The sequence below is a fragment of the Hyperolius riggenbachi genome, chromosome 6 (assembly GCF_040937935.1).
Source record: "Hyperolius riggenbachi isolate aHypRig1 chromosome 6, aHypRig1.pri, whole genome shotgun sequence".
Lineage (NCBI taxonomy): Eukaryota > Metazoa > Chordata > Amphibia > Anura > Hyperoliidae > Hyperolius > Hyperolius riggenbachi.
The window spans coordinates 174,365,128-174,386,555 of record NC_090651.1 but is presented as its reverse complement, the minus strand read 5'-3'; the positions used below and the strand labels follow the sequence as shown (position 1 = coordinate 174,386,555).

Genomic DNA, 21,428 nt, shown 5'->3' with positions numbered 1-21,428 from the left:
AAATTCAGGAATCTGCCTGGAGTCCTGGACCCTGTTGGTGGTGGCAGAGAAGGCAGTCAAGTGGCCTGCAGGCAGAGATGCTGTGTGGGGACCGACTTAGTCTTGGGGCAGGCAGTCACATAACGTGCAGGCAGAGATGCTGTGTGTGGGGACTGACTTAGTCTTCGGGCGGGCAGTAGCCCTCCGGGATCCATGCCTCATTCATTTTGATAAAGGTGAGGTACTGAACACTTTTGTGACCTCGGCTACTTCTCTTCTCAGTGACAATGCCTCCAGCTGCGCTGAAAGTCCTTTCTGACAGGATGCTTGAGGCAGGGCAAGACAGAAATTGGATGGCAAATTGTGACAGCTCTGGCCACAGGTCAAGCCTGCACACCCAGTAGTCCAGGGGTTCATCGCTGCTCACAGTGTCTACATCTAGACTTAAGGCCAGGTAGTCAGCTACCTGCCGGTCGAGGCATTGGTGGAGGGTGAATCCGGAAGGGCTAAGGTGAGGCATTGGACTAAAGAATGTCCACATGTCAGACATCACCAGGAAATCGCTGGAGAGTCCTGTCCTTGCCTGTGTGGACATGGGAGAAGGATTACTGGCAGTGGTACCTTTATTCCGTTGTGCTGTGGCATCACCCTTAAACGCACTGTAAAGCATAGTTGCCAGCTTGTTCTGCAAGTGCTGCATCCTTTCTGCCTTCAGCCACTTTGTGCTTATACCACAAAGGGTCCAGTAGCGTGACCACCCAGTACTGGTCATTCCCCTTGAGTTTTTTATACGGAGGTCCCTCAACAGGCTGGACAGCATTAAAGCCGCCATCTACACAAATTTGGATGCAGACGTACCATCCATCTCCTCTTGCTCTTCCTCAGTGATGTCAGGTAAGTTCTCCTCCTTCCCCCAGCTACAAATAATACCACGGGAAAGTTGAGCAGCACAAGCCCCCTGCGACACCTGCTGCAGTTGTTCTTCCGCCTCCTCCTAAAAAAAAACACCTTCCCCATCATCTGACTCCTCTTCCCCACACGACTCTTCCTCCTCCTCCTCCCCCTCTGTGCTGCCTCAGGTGTTGAGGAAACATCTGGTTCTGCTGAGAATTGATCCCACAACTTTTCCTCCTGTTCCTGTTCATGCTCCTCCACAGCTTGATCTACAACTCTACGCACTGCACGCTCCCGGAAGAAAGCATATGGGATCAAGTCGCTGATGGCACCTTCACTGTGACTCACCATGTTTGCCACCTCCTCAAACAGCCGCATGAGCCTGCAGGCATTTCGCATGACTGTCCAGTACTTCGGCCAGAACATCCCCATCTCCCCAGAACATGTCTTTTTACTGTAGTTATAGAGATACTGGTTGACGGCTTTCTCTTGTTGTAGCAGGCGGTTAAACATCAGGAGTGTTGAATTCCAGCGAGTCGGGCTATCACAAATCAAGCGCCTCACCGGCAAGTTGTTTCTCCGCTGAATATCGGCCAAGCGTGCCATGGCCGTATAAGACCACCTGAAATGCCCACACACCTTCCTGGACTGCTTCAGGACGTCCTGTAAGTCTGGGTACTTACACACAAATCTTTGAATTATTAGTTTCAGCACATGTGCCATGCTGGGCACGTGTCAACCTTCCCAAATTCAAAGCCGAAATGAGATTGCTGCCATTGTCACACACCACGTTGCCGATCTCCAGTTGGTACGGGGTCAGCCACTGATCCACCTGTTTGTTAAGAGCAGCCAGGAGAGCTACTCCAGTGTGACTCTACGCTTTGAGGCAAGACATGTCTAAGATGGTGACACTGTCGTACCTGGCATGCAGCATAGGCCCTGGGGAGCTGGGGCTGTTTAGCTGGAGAGGAGATCGCAGCACCAGTAGAGTAGCACTGCCACTCAGCCAAGGAGGAGGATGACAGTGAAGAGGATGTAGTAGGAGGAGAAGGAGAGGAGGTGGCAGCAGGCCTGCCTGCAAGCCATAGAGGTGTCACAAGTTGGTCTGCTGCACAGCCACGTACTCCCTGCTTGCCAGCGGTCACCAGGTTGACCCAATGGGCTGTGTAAGTAATGTACCTGCCCTGACCGTGCTTGGCAGACCAGGCATCCGTGGTCAGATGGACCCTTGACCCAACGCTGTGTGCCAGAGATGACACCACTTGCCTTTCAACTTCATAGTACAGTTTGGGTATCGTCTTTTTTGAGAAATAATTGCGGCCTGGTATCTTCCACTGCAGTGTCCCAATGGCCACAAATTTTCGGAAGGACTCAGAGTCCACCAGCTGGTATGGTAACAGCTGGCGAGCTAACAGTTTCGCCAAGCCAGCTGTCAGACACCGGGCAAGGGGGTGACTGGCAGACATTGGCTTCTTTCAATCAAAGATTTTCCTCACGGACACCTGGCTGCTGCTGTGGACAGAGGAGCAGGAACCGCTCAAGGTGAGAGGCGGAGTGGAGGAGGGTGGCTGTGAAGGTGCAAGGGAGAAAGTGGCTGAAGATGATGCACCTGAAGGAGGAAGAGGAGAAGGAGGGTGGCTTTGCTTTTGTGTGCTGCTTTTCCTCAGGTGGTCTTCACATTGCAGTTTGTGCCTTTTCTCCATGTGCCTTCGTAAGGCAGTTGTCCCTACGCGGGTGTTGGCCTTTCCACAGCTAAATTTTTGGTGGCAGAGAGTACAGATGTCATTGCTCATATCTGAGGCAGGCACACAAAAAAATTTCCACACCGCTGAGCCCTGGGGTGATGGCACTATGGTGGCGTCAGCAGCTGACGAAGAAGGGCATGTTGGCTGGCTGTCCATAGGTGGCGATACATGGCACCGGACACTGCCACCAGCTGTCTCTGACGACAAGCTCCGCCTGCTTCTTTCAGCAACTCGTCTCCTCCTACTCCTTTCTGACTCCCCCTCTGAAATGTCCCCTTGGTCATCTTGTCTATTAGGATCCCATGTGGCATCCATGGCAGTATCATCATCATAATCATCCTCCCCAGCTTCGCTTGTATCAGACAACTCCAAAACTGCACCAACAGCAGGTACTTCATCATCCTCCTCCTCACACCTTACATCCATAGTGCCGCCTAACGCAGACATATGAGGTGGTGTAACTTGCTTAGCGCTTTCATCTTGTTGTAACAATAATGGCTGTGAATCAGTGAATTCCCCACCAAATAACTCCTGCAAAGTGTCAAATGTAGCGGATGTGGTGCTTGCAGTAGTGCTGGTGGCTGCGGAAGATGAGGTGTTCTGTGTTAAATAGTCAAACACGTCCTGACAATCTTGGGGGTTGATGGGACATGCCTTCTTCTGAGCACTGTACTTTGGTCCAGGGCCGCACGAAATCACGTCAGCATGACCTCGAACAGACCTGCCAAATGGCCTGCCTTTGGGTCTGCCTCTGCCTGTTGTTTTGTCCATATCGGTGGGGATGAAGTGAAAGGTATGCACGGACTTGACTAATACAATGTGCAGTCACACAGATGCAGTGAAAGGTATGCAGTGACTGGTATTACAATACAATTCTTATCAAATGAAACTGCGCTCAGTGTCCTTTTTTTCCACCAGTCACTCCAGGCAGCATGCTATAGATTGAGAATAGAGTTCCCACAATAGATCCAGCCACAATAGCAGCGGAAAATGAGTTAAACTTGTCAGGTCCAGAACCTTAAATATAAGCAAACATAGAGAGGGGATCCCTCATGGCGAGCAACGCTTTAACACAACACCCATGTGCTCAAAAAGACTCTGAGGTGGGTAGGCTGTCACCAATAGGAAAGGGAGATCACCCCCCCCCCCCCACATTTTCCTCTTCTCAATGTCTTTGCATACAGCGTATCAAATCCCATAAGTCAGCGTCTAAAAGCATAAGAAATACAACTCCTCATAGTGTAAAACAGTTAAATAAAGCGCCCAAATGGCCCGGATTAAAATCCACGTACATAAAAGAAACTTGTATAAAAGCACATCATAGTTACAATCTCGTTTGCAGCTGCGGTCGCCTCCTGCGCATCCCCTGCCAATCTCCTCACTCAGCAGCGTGCGTCTCCCTAAGCTCAGCTCACAATACAATGTGCAGCTGTCACACAGGTGCAGTGAACAGGTATGCACGGACTGGTATTACAAATGTGCAGACACACACACATGACACACACACATAGGTACCCTGAACAGGTATGCAGCGACTAGTATTACAAATGTGCAGCTGTCACACACACAGGTACCGTGAACAGGTATGCAGTGACTGGTATATAATATAACACTGCGTGCGCTCACGTAGGTGCACTGAACAGGTATGCAGTGACTGGTATCAATACAATGTGCAGCTGTCACACACACAGGTACCGTGAACAGGTGCAGTGAATGGTAAATAACATTGCATGCTTCTGTCACGTAGGTGCAGTAAACATGAACAGGTATGCAGTGATTGGTATTAAAAATGTGCAGCTGTCACACACACAGGTACCGTGAGGTGCAGTGACTGGTATATAACACTGCGTGCTTATGTCACGCAGCTGCAGTAAACATGAACAGGTATGCAGTGATTAGTATTCCAAATGTGCAGCTGTCTCACACACAGGTACCGTGAACAGGTGCAGTGACTGGTATATAACACTGCGTGCTTCTGTCATGCAGGTGTAGTAAACATGAATAGGTAAGCAGAGATTGGTATTACAAATGTGCAGCTGCCTGTCACACACGTGCAGTGAAAAGGTAGGCACTGAATGTTCTGGGACTGGCAGTGGCACAGTAGGAATTAGCAAGGGAGCAAAGGGCCAAGGGCCGGCTGCGACTGACTGACAGGGCTGTGTATGCAAGTGTCTGTGGGACACACACAAAAGATCACAAGAACAACATTAGCTCTCAAAAGAGCTGTTGAGGGGTGCTTTTTAGCAATAAGTATCAGCAAGGAGCAAGCTAACAAGCCTAACAAGAGCTTAACTAAGCTTTCCATATGTCTACAGCAGGTCCCTCTCCCTTCTCTAATTACTGCAGCCACTTGAGTGAGGGAAATGGCTGACGCTGCCTTCCTTTCATAAGGGGGGGGGGCTCCAGGAGGGAGTGTAGCCTGATTGGCTACTATGTGTCTGCTGACTGTGATGAAGAGGGTCAAAGTTGAGCCTAATGTTGTAGTATAGGGGGTGGGTCGAATTTGCATATAGTTCGTGGTTCACTGCGAACGCGAACCACCGAAGTTTGCGCAAATTGGTTCGTGGTTGAACCGTTCGGGCCATCTCTATTCTCCTTAACATATGTAGCAATTTTGGTAGCAATAGTATGTATGGGGGCTTTGCTATTAATCTCTAAAGTTGGCACAAAATTATGCAAAATTATGAAATATTACAATAACATATGAAATGAATTACAATTTTTCCAAAAATGTTGTATTACAATTAGGATGTATAATTGTGAATTACGATGCGTAATTACACATAGGCGTAATCTCTGCTCATCACTAATTAATATGGTTTGTACTTATTCTTTTTACAGGTCTTACTACAGACTTCCTTCAAAATGGCGTGTAATGTTGCAGAAGATTACAGATTTCTGTGTGATGCACAGGCTGCATGGGGCATTGTTTTGGAAACTTTAGCATCTGCTGGATTTCTTTTTACACTTGCACTAATATTTGCACTTGTCATTATGGTGCCTCGTATTTGTAATAATGCTAAGCGTGCAATAGTTCCAATCCAGTTTATTTTCCTCATTGGCACACTTGGAATCTTTGGTCTTACTTTTGCTTTCATCATACAACTGAATCGCCAAACATGTCCAACACGGTTTTTCCTTTTTGGAGTCCTCTTTGCCATGTGTTTTTCAAGCCTTTTGGTTCATGCTAGCAAACTGGTAAGACTTGTTAGGGGTGGACTTGGCATGTCATGGTGGGTGATGCTACTTACTGTCATCGCCCTATCACTTGTGCAGATAATAATTGCTATTTTGTATGTAGCAATTTACCTGGGACGGAACATGAGTCAGTGTGATCGTACCACGGCAAATCTAAATGATCGAAATAATGACTTTGTGCTCATATTAATTTATGTTTTGCTGCTAATTGCACTTGCTTTTCTGGTCTCAATGATTAGCATGTGTGGGCCCTGCAAATACTGGAAGAGACACAGTGCACATATTTATATCACCATGTTTTTATCTATTGGCATTTGGGTTACCTGGATTGTCATGCTGCTCAGAGGAAACGCCTCTCTTGGTCACAGCCATGAGTGGGATGACCCAGTAATAGCCATCGCTCTGGTGGCAAATGGTTGGGTTTTCCTCTTATTTTACATGGTGCCAGAACTTTGCTTGATGACAAGACACCAGTCAGATTGTGCCCAAGAAAAAACTCAAGCTCAACCACGTCTTCTTCGGCAAGCTGTAGGAGTAGACAATCGGGTATTTACACAAGAAGATTGCACCCAAGGTAGGTTTCTTTTTTGTATACATGTTTTAAATGTCAAACAGTTGTGAAATTATAAGCTATTTGTGGAGTTTCAGAAATGTTAAACCTCAGCTGTCCACTTTCCCCAATTGACAGAAATCATATAAACAATGAGGCAAAAATATCTTACTGCTAAAGCCTGTGGTCTTTCGTTGATCTATACGGTGGGGGGAGATACAATGGCTCGGCTGTAAATGTGGGATTATCATCACTCTTATTACATTATCATAGCAGATAAAACAAAGCAATTTGTGACAACCAACCTAGGAACCCTCGAGGAAAGGCTGTTACATAAAACATTTGATTACAGAGTTAGAGAACACTGCTAACGAATACTGTCATTTGGAGTGGCTATCCAGGTTCCATGCAGAACTGTCTGATAACCTAGCTTTCTAGAGCATGATTCATGATGATTTCTGGGCCACATCCACTTCCATAGGGTTCTGCAGGATTGATTGCAAACTATAGCAAGTTTTGTTGAAACCAGCCAAGGCGTTTTCGAGTGATCGCGGCACATACACGCACAAACGTACACACACACATACAAATGCCCGGTTTTATATATGTACTAGCGGTAGGCTTTTGGCTGTTGTTGGCTCCACTCACTTTTTCTAACCTTGTCCTTAACAGACACTCGATGACCAAGTTTGATTAAAAAATCCCCCCATAGCATTGTATTAGCAAGAGCCTTTTCAAGCAGCCTTTTACATTTTTTCCATTCACATGAGTGGGTGAAATCTGATTAGCGGTTTGTGGTTCTGCCCAGGTGTGCAAGGGAAACGTGAGACGCCCAGAACATATCTTCCCAGTTAGTAAGGAATCTGTATAACAAGTTTACATGAAATCGTTCAAGGCGCTTTTACATACAAACCTACACACAAATCCGAATATATATATATATATATATATATATATATAGTATATATATATATATATATATATATATATATACATACTGTATATATATATATGGCTGGCTTACTGAACAGGCAGAGCCGAGATTCGAACCCAGTTCTCCTGTGTCAGAGGCAGAGCCCTTAACCATTACACTTTCCAGCCACCGCTACAAGGTCCAGCCACAAGGTTCAAATACGATAAAAAACACAAAATCCAGGCTCCTCACCTCAAGCTAGGACATTTAAACACTTGCAGATGTAATAGGGAGGTGCTGGATGGGGTGTGGCAAGCAAAACAGCACATATCCTTACCGTCCTTCTGCAAGTGTTTAAATGTCCTAGCTTGAGGTGAGGAGACTGGATTTTGTGTTTTTTCTCTCTCACTATCCTCCTGGCCAGCACAGGTGTCACTTTTGGCTTCCGAACACATCCTCTGAGATTTTCTACAGTGCAGAACATCTTGTATTTTTCAATAATAATTTGCACTGTAGCCACTGGAGCTTGAAAACATTTAGAAATGACCTTGTAGCCCTTTCCTGACTTGTGAGCAGCCACAATGCGCAGCCGCAGGTCCTCACTGAGCTCCTTTGTCTTAGCCATGACTGTCTATAAACTAACTGCAGAGAGCTGCTGTTTTTCACCTGCTGAGTTGATTAAAACAACTGTTGCAAATTAATCAGGATAATTAGGATGCTTTATGCTAGGAACACACCATACAATTTTGTGTTATATAGATGGTTCGATAGATAATTTCCGTCATGTCGGATATTATTTTCGCTCGTTGTTCTGGTGGATTTCTCATAGAAGTGAATGGAAATTGATAAGAAAAGAAAAGAGAATCGAGCGGGAAATCAACCAGAAAAACAAATTGAAAATCGATCGAACGGAAAATCGACCGAAAAAATGCATCGTGTGATCCTAGCATAAGAACAGCTTGGACTATTTGGAATGGTATAGAACTTTGGATTTTCTCACAGACTGAGACAGTTTGTGAAGGATATGAATAATTTTAGACTGGACACTTTTTGCTGAAATGTAAATAAAAGCTGAGAAATGTTTTTTCCCACAATAATGCCTCTTGCACATTGTCTTACTATCTTTTGGGAGACACCTATGTAATTTACAGTCAAAAAATTACTTGCTGGTTGAATAAAAGTAATTTTTTAGTCATGCCGGGGGTATGAATAATTATGGGCAGCACTGTAGATAGATAGACTTGTAATACACCTGCGGTTCTGGATGTAAGTCTGTCTTCGGGGCAGATATAATTTGCATCAGTAGTGATGCATTGTGGGAAACCACAGTAGCTCACTTAAAGCTACAGTAAATGATTGCAAATACCTTCTGTTTTAAGAAGGCAAATTGCACTGATCTTTCTTTTAGTGAACTTATTGGTTTCTATGTTGTTTTGCACTTAGCTCATCCTAATAAAACACAGTAAGACTGTACAAAAATAACAGAAGTTTATACTGCAATTGTGTTCATTCATCTGCAATTGTGTCACTTGTTGGAAATCAGTGGCGTAGCTAAGGCGCTATGGGCCCCGGGGCAAGTTTTACATGGGGCCCCCCCAAGCACGCTATACATAACAATTGATAGTGCATACCAAAACCTGCCAAGGATTTCCACAGTGTCAGAGGTGCAGTAGTAATGATTACTACTGTTTAAGGCATCTATACAGGTGATTATTACCAGCACAGGGCCAGTGGAGAGTTGATGTTTTGCTTGAGGGAGGGCCCCTCGGGGCCCTTCTGACCCAAGGGCCTCAATGTGGTTGCTACCTCTGCAACCCCTATTGCTATGCCACTGTTGGACATAATATAACAAACTGCCATTTCTAAATTGATGGAGAAAATTTTAGGCACCTTTTACACTGCACTGGTGTCATTGAGTTGCATTACCCTTTCTGCACACAGGGGTAATGCAACAGCAATAAAGTCTTTGGGCCCTAGCACACGTACCCTGTCACATCATGTTAAACCGGAAGCTCTCAATCGGCCGACAATTCACCGCAAGGACAACTGCACTTCACCGTCGGACTTCCACGGCAATGGAATGCATGGAAGTGAATGGGTGACGCAAAATTGTAAAATTGTTGGTGGCTGCGGTGCTGTGCGCATGAGCAGAACAACACAAATACAATGGGAAACCCGGGAATCCCAGTGACGTACTTCCAGTCCAGCAGGGAGTACATCACTGTGCAAGGAGTGGCAAAGGGTGTGCGGAGAGGCGATGCTATGCATATGACCCTGTCAGCGCACTCTGCTGCAGGGTTATATGAATGTAGTCTTTGGTGTTGGGGTGTGATGCAATGTGGGCGAAGCATTGCCCCGCAACGCTATGGCCAGCTGTAAAACCGGCCTTTTGGTGCCCTTACACGATAAAATAAAAACGTTAGATTTTCCCGTTTATTCGATCTAAATGATCAAATCGAATGAAAGTCGAAAATATTTTTTTTTCAATCAAGAAATTCAAATGATTATCCTGTTTTTTTGAGAAAAATCTGATCGGACATGCTGGAAATATTTTTATATTCGATCTAACGGAATAATCAAACTAAATTATCTATTCGAAAAAGAATAAAAAATTGTACCATGTATTGGCACCTTAACAGTAAAAGGAAACGTTCAAATATCCAAACTCTCTGTGATTTGAGACCAAACTGTGTAACGTCTGTGTAGGAGTATATATCCCTTACAGACAATATTCCTACAGTATATAGAAAATATATCACAAAGGTTTGTTTATACAATCAGTGTTCGAAAATAGAACTCACCGCTCAGTGATACCCCCAAACTGCTGTTGGTTTGACATTTGTACAAGATACAATGTGCACATTCACACCAATGCAGTGTCTGGCATTTTGAAGCAGTGCGTGCATTTCTAGGCTGCAATATGTTGAATGGAATCCTTACAGTCAACACAGAATTGTGGTCAACAGCAGATTATGAGCTTTGTTGACCGTAAAAATGCATTTTAAGTACCATCTATATCCACCCCACGGTGGATAGTCTACTGTAGAGACAGAGGAATCTAGCAAGTTTTTTTGTTTTTGTTTGGTTGACTGTCATTATAATTGAATGCAGGGCCACTGCTAGCTACAAACTAAGCAAGCAGGCCTCATCCTCTGCAGGGGCATCAGGCTTCTTGTGTTGGGCTGCCCTGGGCTGTGCTCCCTGGCCTCCCTACTGCCCTGAGTTGCTAGTAGTGTAATGCTGGGAATACACGGTTCATTTCTGGCTCTCGATTCTCCTCTCGACAGTTTTTGCCGCTCAAGTTTGCAGTCGATTCTCTTATCTTCTGCTCGTTTTTCTTTTCTTTTTCCATTCACTTCTATCAGAAATCGAGCAGTAAAAGGATCGAAAGGGAGATCGGACATGTTGGAAATTATATATCGAACCATCTAATCACCTCAAAAAAAGAACAGTGTAATCCCAGCATAACTAAAATGTCCATGATCCAGCGTCGAATTTCACTGCTCTTTTCAGCGTCCCACCACCAAATTTGCGTAGAGGCATACACAGGACATTGCTTTTGCATGATTTCTGATGATTGTTGCTGGTTTATTGTGCAAGGATGAAAAACAGATGAGTAGCAATGAGTCTAAACTCATGTACCTACAAAACTGAATTATTTTTAAACACAACTACTCTGTATGGCCAGCTTAACTGTGTTGTACTGTACCCCCTTCCATTTAGGCAGTCCAATTCCATTTACAATGTGCAGCATCACCCTCATGTGCAGTCCCTAGTCAACAGCAGTCCTGACTCCTTAGTACTTTTGCAGCCCCACTCTAATGAGTAGCTTCACCTAATTTGTTTTTCACCTCAACTATTAGGATAACTAATTGGTGACATACACAGATAAGGATGAGATAAGCACATAATGAGAGATAATTGCTGAGATAAATAGACACTGAGAGCTAATTAATGAGATGACCAGATAAAGTGAGTAATCCAAGAGGAACTTAATAAGAATACCTAATTTAAGGGTTAAGGAAGATAAAAAGAGATAAATCTTTAGTTAACAAGTAAGGTGAGCTGATTATGTATGACAAGAGTTTGTAAATAGACCCTTTTTCATGTACAGTTTGCTTTTATGCAGTTTTCCTACTCCATTTGTAACTCCCATGCAAAGCAGATGCCTACCTATGTAGGCATGTGCAGAAATCTAATCTCAAATCTTCATTAATAAATTCTGTCATTTGATATTTCCCTATCTGACAAATGGATGTATTACTAAAACTTTAAAACTTTAAAATTTTACAATTAGTTTTGAAATCATGTAATTTTTAATTATTGTTGTAAATGACTGAATCACTAATTTAGTATTATTTAGTATTATTCTTTTCTGTTTTATGCATTACAGTTTATATCCTTCTTATTATGCTTTACAAAAGTTCTAGGACACAACTGTATGACACTGACTAGTTTTATATAATGTTTTTGGTAGGATACAGAGGTGCCAAAATAGAATAAAATTATTAAAAACCTTTTAAAAATGTAGTAATTGGTGGACTTACCTCCCCATGGAAGACATACACTGGGATGTTCAGCAAAAGTTCAACATTTATTTCGTACTCCAAAAACAAACTGCAACACATTTTGCGGGACCACAGTCGGCTTCCTCAGGAAAAAATACAACAAAGAGCAACTGTGTAATAAAATCATAAATATACAAACACCCTTCACTAAAAAAATGAAGCTTAACTGAACCTGAATCATATCCATAAATGCTGGTTAATATAAAATAGCACAAAGAAATGAATGCGTTACTGGATCTGATCATTTCTAATAGACCAGATAATGTATCAAATGTGCAGGTTCAAGAACATTTGGGAAATAGTGATCACAACATGATAACGTGTGATCTGGTGACTGATAGGCCACGGGGCAGCGGGACCACTAAAACTATGAATTTTAGAAAAGCAAAGTTCAATCAAATTAGGCAGGCACTAAGTTTGGTGAACTGGGATAATGTACTACAAGGGGAGGACACTGAAGGGAAATGGCAAGCTTTTAAACATATTCTCAATCAATATTGTAGTATGTATATCCCATATGGAAACAAAATGTCTAGGAATAAAAAAAGGCCTCTATGGATGAATAGAAAGGTTAGGGATAAAATGAAGAGGAAAAGGAATGCCTATAAGGTCCTAAAACAGGAGGGGACCGAGGCTGCACTAAGCAATTGTAAGGAGTGCAATAAAAATTGTAAAAAAGAAATTAGGCTGGCAAAGATCGAAGCTGAAAATCAAATCGCTAGGGATATCAAATCTAACCCAAAAAAGTTTTACAAGTACATCAACTCTAAAAAAAGAAAGGTTGACTGTATAGGACTCCTAAAGGATGAGGGTGGGAACTCAATGGTGGATGACCAAGGTAAGGCAGAGTTATTAAATGCTTTCTTTGCTTCTGTCCTCACAAAGGAAACAGCACTGTTGCAAATTACAGAGGCAGAAGAGTCTCAATCTTCTAACTGTAATATTAAATACTTAACGCAGGAAGAAGTAAAGGCAAGACTAAATAAATTAAAAATAGACAAGGCACCTGGCCCGGATGGCATGTATCCTCGAGTCCTAAGGGAATTAAGTTCAGTTATAGCTAAGCCCCTTTATCTTATCTTTTTGACTCTCTTGCAACTGGCAGAGTCCCAGTGGATTGGCGTACAGCCCACGTTTTCCCATTATTTAAGAAGGGCAAAAAATCTGATCCAGGAAATTATAGACCTGTAAGCTTAACATCAGTTGTATGCAAACTATTTGAGGGGTTACTAAGAGATACTATACATGACTTCATAGTAGAAAATAATCTTATTTCTCAGCATCAACATGGGTTTACTAAAGACAGGTCCTGTTTGACTAACATGCTCAGCTTTTATGAGGTAGTGAATGCTAATATGGATATTGGGAATGCTGGAGATGTGATATACTTGGACTTTGCAAAGGCCTTCGACACTGTTCCCCACAGAAGTCTGGTGCAAAAGTTGAGGATGCAAGGACTGGGGAAGAGTTTGTGTGCATGGATAGGGAACTGGCTAATGGACAGAAAACAAAGAGTTGTGGTCAATGGATCGTACTCAAAATGGGAGACTGTTAGCAGTGGGGTCCCACAGGGGTCTGTACTGGGTCCAGTGCTCTTCAATTTATTTATTAATGACTTAGTAGATGCAGTAGTGAGCAATGTTGCTATTTTTGCAGATGATACAAAATTGTGCAGAATCATAAACTCTCAGGAAGATAGTGTCATATTGCAACAGGATCTGGATAGGATGGCTATATGGGCACATACATGGCTGATGAAGTTCAATGTTGACAAATGTAAAGTCATGCATTTTGGTCGTACCAATGGTCTAGCACCATACAAAATAAATGGGATACAGTTGGGGAGTTCAAACTTAGAGAAGGACTTAGGAGTACTCATCGACAACAAGTTAAATAATCGTACTCAATGCCAAGCAGCTGCAGCTAAAGCTAACAAAATTTTGGGATGCATTAAAAGGGAAGTAAAAACTTGAGATGCTAGAATAATATTGCCCCTGTTTAACTCTCTAGTAGGGCCACATCTGGAATATGGAATTCAGTTCTGGGCACCACATTACAAAAAAGATATTGCAGTTTTAGAGCAGGTGCAGAGACGAGCTATAAAATTGATACGTGGGATGGAAGGTCTCGCTTACCAAGAAAGGTTAGATAAACTGGGTTTATTTAGTCTAGAGAAAAGACGCCTTAGAGGAGATCTAATTAACATGTATAAATACATCAGAGGGCAATATAATAGCTTGGCGGATGAGCTTTTTGTCCCTAGGCCTTCTCAAAGGACTAGAGGTCATGATCTGCGCATGGAGGAAAAACGTTTTAGCCATTTATTTAGGAAAGGGTTCTTTACAGTAAGAGTGATTAAGATGTGGAATGCATTGCCACAGGAAGTCGTTATGGCAAACTCTATACCTGCATTTAAAGGGGGCTTAGATGCTTTCCTTGCGTTGAAAGACATCCATGGCTACAATTACTAGGTTATGTCTAATGATGTTGATCCAGGGATTTTATCTGATTGCCATCTGGAGTCAGGAAGGAATTTTTCCCTTTTGGGGCTATTTGGACCATGCCTTGTGGTTTTTTTTTCACCTTCCTCTGGATCAACAGGGGTATGTGGGGGGCGGGCTGGAGTTGTACTTTGTACTGGTTGAACTCGATGGACGTATGTCTTTTTTCAACCAAAATAACTATGTAACTATGTAACCTATGTACTACACACAGGAGAAGGTATTCAGGACTATCATTGACTCTGTTAGTATCAAATAAAATCATGCAAATAAGACATTCAAAATTCTTTACAGATTAGGCATTTAGAAGAACTATAAGTGAGCTAGATTAATAGACTAAATTAGGTAACCCGATACGTTATTATATAAAAATAAATAAAAATACATTAAAAATATATAAAAAATTCACTAAAGTGAATCAATAGACTGAATTAGATAACCTAATATGTTATAACATAAAAATGCATAGCATTGTACAAAATTGTAGTAGTTTTATGTAATACCTGGATATATTTTAATAAAGGTAGTCCCCGTTTAACCGGTAGTCCCCCCGGAACACTGTGCCATCTCTGCCCTCTGTGTCACCTCTGTTCCCCGGTGCCTGCAGTGTCCCCCTCTGTGCCATTTCTGCATCCCTATTTTGTCACCTCTGTCCCCCTGTGCCCTTAGCATCCCCCTCTGTGCCACCTCTGCCTCCACTGTGTTCCTCTGAGCCACCTCTGCCTACCTCCCTTCTCCCTTTGTGCCTCTTTCTCTTCTAGTGATGATCGGAATGTGCTAAGCTTGCTTACGCAAAATTTCACATGCTTTTTTGCAATTACAGTTATGCATGATTACGATTTTTGCAATTGAATTGATTTCATGGAATACATGCAAACTTCCAGGGGGTCCCAGAGCTGGCTCACAAGTTTGCTTTAAAATGTATAAAATGTGTATGCAGAAATCGATGTATAGTATAGTGTAACGCGGCAAAATGTAATTAAATCAAGTTTAAAAAAAAAAATTCTTTTAATTTTTTAAAATTGATTTTCTCAAAAACTACACAAGGTCTTTTTAAAGAAATGTTTTGACTAGTCCCATTTTTGGACTGTTCGTATCAGCGGGTCATTCATAAGTCGGATGTTTGTAAGACTATCTGTATATTGTGGGTGTATTTTACATATTGTATAAGTACAAATATCATTATAGAGTATAGAAATTCGTTGGTCGTTGTGATATCGTTCACTGTTACCACCGTGCATCCAATTCACCACGTTGGACCAAGATTTTCCAGCTTGCTTGATCAAAGCATTTGACTAATTTTCCTGAAATTGGTCGAATCATCAACTGGGCATGTTTGATTGATGACTGATTTTCATCCGATTCGATAAAAGTAATGAATTGATGGTTGATCTGCCTGCAAGATCACTAGATGTATGGCCACATCTAGTCCCTATGTTTTGGGACTATTGATTTTTGGGACTATTGATACTATTGATTTCAGTAAACCGCGGTTGAAAACTAAAAGCATCCACTAATCAGCAATGTAAAAGGGACTATTAAGAGAAATTCATTAAAAGCTCCACTAACCAAAATGTCGAGAGGCAATAATCATAATTATTATTATTATTAGGGGAAAGCATCACCACCAGTAAGATGCTGCTACAATTCATGGAAAATAGTTTGCTGAGCTCTGCCCCAACACAGTTTTAGATCCTGCTGTTTCTAGTTTCCAGTTTCACCACTGAGTAGTACAGTCAAGTGCTGAAGAGTTTCTCCAATGTCCTCTCTCAGTGGGTGAAAACATAATTTTTACAAGTCCACTCTATTGTTTGAAAAGGTGGATGTTCTGATTTAAAGAAGAGGATTCTTTGTTTGGGTTGGTATGTACAGGTAAACCATGCATATAATTATACTGTGGTTAATGCACCTATGTCATGTGGAAAATATTCATTGTGTAAATAGTACATTGATCTTGTTCAAGTGTAATGTCGTTTTTCATTTCATCATAAATGAAAAGGTCAGGTTTTGGTGTGACTCAGTACCATCTTTAATACACCCATGATGTGTAAATGTATTTGGATTTTAAAACTGGGTGTGGTTGAAAAAGTATGGTAGTGCAGATGTGTCCCTTTGTGAAGTGCATAAGGAATAGTTTCCAGTCCCCCGTTGTATTTGTTTATCAAACTGAGTTAAAAGGATATAATTATTTCATTAAAATCTGATACATAGAATCATAGTATATCATATTATTGTATATCATAGTAAGTACATATTAAACATTTATCAAAGTATTGTATTGATGAAAATAGAATTAAGGACTGCAAACTTCAGACCCTTTCGTAACACACACACACCCATATTCAATTAACTTTTTTGTTGTCTAGTAGATGATGTTTTCATTTTTTGTTAATAACGTCTTTTAATTTTTAAACCACCAAAAAGCAATACTCAAAATATTTTTTTGAAATAATTCAACTGAAAAATTAGGACTAGTGCAAGAAAATATTCAGAATAATTTTGACTACTTTTTCACCTACTTTTTGGTAGCTTTTCAATTGCAGAGTGCAGAAGTTGTTTTAAACAGAGGGCCATATATAATTCACATTTTCTCCCGAGTTTTCTCCTGGGAGATAATTTTTCATTTTCAATCTAAAATAACTTTTTAGCACTCTGCAGTGGAAAAAGTACCAAAAAAAGTACTGTCAACATTATTTTGAGTATTTGTTTGCTTGCTGGTGGTTTAAAAGGCATCTTATTTACAAGTTGTGAAAATATCACCTAGGAGAAAACTCAGGTGAAAAAGTGAATTGCATATGGTCCATTATCTCTTAGGAGAAAACAAATCTCCTAGGAGATAATTTTAATATTCTCTTTAAAATAACTTTTAAGCATTTTACAATTGAAAAAGTATCTTAACGTTGGTGAAAAAGTTCTATCAAAATTATTTTGAGTATTTCTTTGGTTGGTGGTTGTTTAAAAGGCATTTTATGACATGGTGGGAAAATATCACTTAGGAGAAAACTCAGGTAAAAAAGTGGGAACTGCATATGGGCCAAAGACATGCAAGCCAATATGAAATTCACCTTTTCTCCTGAGTTTTCTCCTAGGTGATATTTTCACAACTTTTCATAAAATGCCTTTTAAGACACCACCAAGCAAGAAAATACCATATTTTTCGGAATATAAGACATACTTTTTCTCCCCCCAAAAATGGAGAGAAAAAGTCCCTGACCCATATGCAATTAATGTTTCTTCCTGAGTTTTCTCCTAGGAGATAATTTTTCATCTTTGATTTAGAATAACTTATCAACACTTTGCAATGGAAAAAGTACCGAAAAGTAAATGAAAAAGTACTATCAAAATTATTCTGAGTATTTTTTTTTGCTTGCTGGTGGTTTAAAGGGTACTTTATTGACAACTTTGAAAATATCACCTAGGAGAAAAGACAGGAGAAAAATGTAATTGCATATGGCCCCCTGTGTCTTATACTGTATTTCAAAGACAGGGAATCCCCAACTTAAGAACGCCTGCTGATATGAGCCGCTGACCCGCAGCGATGTCGGGGACTCCCTGCCTCGTCCCCCTCTGTGGTCTTCCTGCCCCCGCATGCCTCCGCACCCCCTGAGTAACAATAGAGTCATAGTGACTCACCTTCCTATTGATTCCAGCACTGTGTGATCCGCTGTGTGGTCCTCTGCTTGCAGCATGTCAGCACTACCCCTGCGAAAGAATAGTTAGCAGGAGAGCTAACAGGAGGACAGGAAGGGACATACACACACACACACACACACACACACACACAGGACACGGGGGACTTGGGGACCACACGGGGGTTAAAGGAGATACAGGGACACACAGGGGGGCAGAAGGGGACACAGATACACACACACAGGAGGACAGGAGTGGACACAGAGGGACTGGAGGACTACACAGGGGGGCTGGAGAACACACACACAGGATAGGAGGGGTCACATGGGGCAGGAGGACCACACAGGGGGGCATGAGGGGACACATGGAGACACACAGGAGGACAGGAGGGGACAAATAGTGGAAAAAGGAGGACAATGGGGGCGAACATGTACAAAACGCTCCTGGAACATGGACACACCATGTTTAGTATATACTTTTTCCCCTGGATATTGCTCTCTAAACCTAGGTGCATCTTATATTCCGAAGCCTTTTATATTCCAAAAAATATGATACTTAAAATAAATATGATAATACCTTTTCCTCATTTTTTGGGTACTTTATCAATTGTAAAATGTAGAAATTTTTTTCACAGAGAACATTGCCTTTTTAGGATGATTTCCTAAACTAGGGATTTGTATGTCAGGAAACTGGTGGTAATGTAAGTACATGTTACCAACATGGTAAAGCTGACATTTAGTTTTGTACACTGGATGTAGTAGTATTAACAATATATTATTTGTCAATTGCGCTCCCCTCCTCTCACCCTCCCCTCTATGCAAAGGCTTGCTGCAACTCAAATTAGATGCCACATGAACATCTCATCAGTTAAATTATTGCTTATGGAGTGCGCTACCCTTTCCCAAATGTTCAATTTCTACAAACAGTTCTCTTTGAGTGCATCCTCCAATGTCCACCATTCAGATCCAGAAGTTCCAAACGAATCCTCCAGTTATTGGCACAATTCACATGCAAAGAAGGAAAGAAAGACACAAGATCATAGTACGATCCGTTAATTCAAGCGTATGGGGACCAGCACCCTATGGGGTCCAGTTGTGCAACTTATATTATGGGGTCACCTCTACTTCCGTGATAAATGCCCAACAAATGGCACGCTCACCTTACTGCAAGGCTGCCCAGCCCTACAGACAGCAACCGCACTTTAGAGAGTAGACCAATTCCTTTTCATCGATATAAAGTGCATCCAATCTCAAATAAAACAGTAAGATACCATCATAGTGCAATCCTGCTTATACAACGGCTGGATACATAAAACACCAACACCTATAAAAGTCCTGCTCACCCTTTTCAAACGCTGCCCACACTCACAGACAGCTGTATACGTTTCAAAAGGTGTGCAGTCTCAGCCTCAGTACTCTGGGTGATAGTCCACCTCCACACTTGGATAGCAGGGTAGGGGCATATATCTACAAACTGAAAGGCTTCCAATAGTGTAAAACCACGATTTAATTGTATAAAAGTTACGAGTTATACTCACAAACATCAGAGTAAAAAGCGCATATATAATTAAAACACTCAGAGGATGTCTCCTCCTGCTGCTGGTCGCTTCCCTTCCTGGAATTGCCATTTGTTGGGCATTTATCACGGAAGTAGAGGTGACCCCATAATATAAGTTGCACAACTGGACCCCATAGGGTGCTGGTCCCCATACGCTTGAATTAACGGATCGTACTATGATCTTGTGTCTTTCTTTCCTTCTTTGCATGTGAATTGTGCCAATAACTGGAGGATTCGTTTGGAACTTCTGGATCTGAATGGTGGACATTGGAGGATGCACTCAAAGAGAACTGTTTGTAGAAATTGAACATTTGGGAAAGGGTAGCGCACTCCATAAGCAATAATTTAGTAGTATTAACAAGCTGATACATCATTGCACTCCAGCGGATCTGGAGGTGTAGCTTCCAGGGACAACAATGGATAATCAGCATATTTCAGTAGTGATGCACTGGGAGATATCTCAGAGCTCACTCCAACCTGAATTATCACACATACTTTCTTTTTTAAGAAAGCAAACTTTTGTTTTCCATAGCATTTTAGTAAGAGGGCTTTTAGGTCCATTTTACCCCTCTACACACTCATAGGAGTTTTGGTTCACCATGAGCTTGCTGGGTACTTTGTACCTCTGGGTGTTTCAAGTCCTACCCCATAGAACCACATTAATCCATGCCATGCACTGATGAGGATCAATTAATCTGAAACAGTCTGTATGCATGTTGGATTATTGTGGCTCTGTAATATTAACAAGTTGACACATCATTGCATTCCAGCGGATCTGGAGGTATGGCTAGCTTCCAGGGACAACAATGGATAATTTGCATATTTTCGCAGTAATGTACTGGGAGACATCTTGGAGCTCACTCCAACCTGAATTATTGCAAATATTTTCTGTTTTAAGAAAGCAAACTTTTGTTTTCCATAGCATTTTAGTAAGAGGTAGTGGTGCTCGGATACCCCCCGATCACGGATTTGACTAAATCCGGCCACGTCGGAATCCTACCGGCTAAGCCGTGATTGAATTTGAAATGGACTTCTGAATTCAATGCGGACTTTCTGCCGTGATCACGGATTTGGCTTTAACTTTAATAGCAAAGCCCCCATACATGCTACAATCACTAAAATTGCATGGAATATAAAGGTGAGTAGTGGCTACAAATAAAAAAATGCAAAAAGAACTTTTAGTTTTTTAGAAAATCAATTTTAAAGTTAAATGAACATTTTAAATGTAGCTATTAATTGGTAACAATTGGTTTTAAACAGGGAAATACACTTTAAGCAATCACAGAGTCCCCAAGCAGAGTCTCTAGCAAACTACAACCATTCAGGCAGGTAATGAGTCCCAATGGCATCTGGCGTGGTACCACTGGAGGTGGAAGAGGGGACGACACCACAAAAACACCCAGAGGTGTTTTTTTTTTTTGCAGTGACAGAAATGATATGGCAGCAGAGTTGTCCATGGCCCTGGTGGTATGTGCACAGACTTTAGTAGTGAATTACATCATCAGCGGAAGCCGGAGGAGGACTAAGCAATCAGCGGCAGGACAGAAGGAGACTATGGGTCCTCACTGGTGATACCACAGCATGATAATGCAGCCCAAAAAGTATATGCATCCATGGACCCTGGCAGTGTGAACACAGACTTTACTAGTGAATTACAACATCAGTGGAAGCCAGAGGAGGACTAAGCAGTCAGCGGCAGCACAGAAGAAGACTATGGCACCTCACTGGTGGTACCACAGCCTGATAAAGCTGCCCAAAAATGATATGCATCTGTGGACCTTGCCCAGGGCCGGCCCGCCCATGAGGCGGGGTGAAACCTTTGCCTCAGGCGGCACTTCTGGGGAGGCGGCACCCACCCCGTGGGTGTGGGGGGGGCGCCCGAGCTGGAGGGGA

General features: G+C 42.1%; 1 protein-coding gene across 1 annotated transcript in view; it reads left to right on the top strand.

Moving 5' to 3' along the window:
• The window catches only part of LOC137522609 (retinoic acid-induced protein 3-like), a 110,004-nt gene that overhangs the window by 29,149 nt on the left and 59,427 nt on the right, over positions 1-21,428 (top strand). The window contains exon 2 of the mRNA XM_068242688.1: positions 5,460-6,390. Within this exon, the coding sequence (XP_068098789.1) occupies positions 5,484-6,390 (907 nt within the window). The 5' untranslated portion in view covers positions 5,460-5,483. The remainder of the gene's footprint in view (positions 1-5,459; positions 6,391-21,428) is intronic.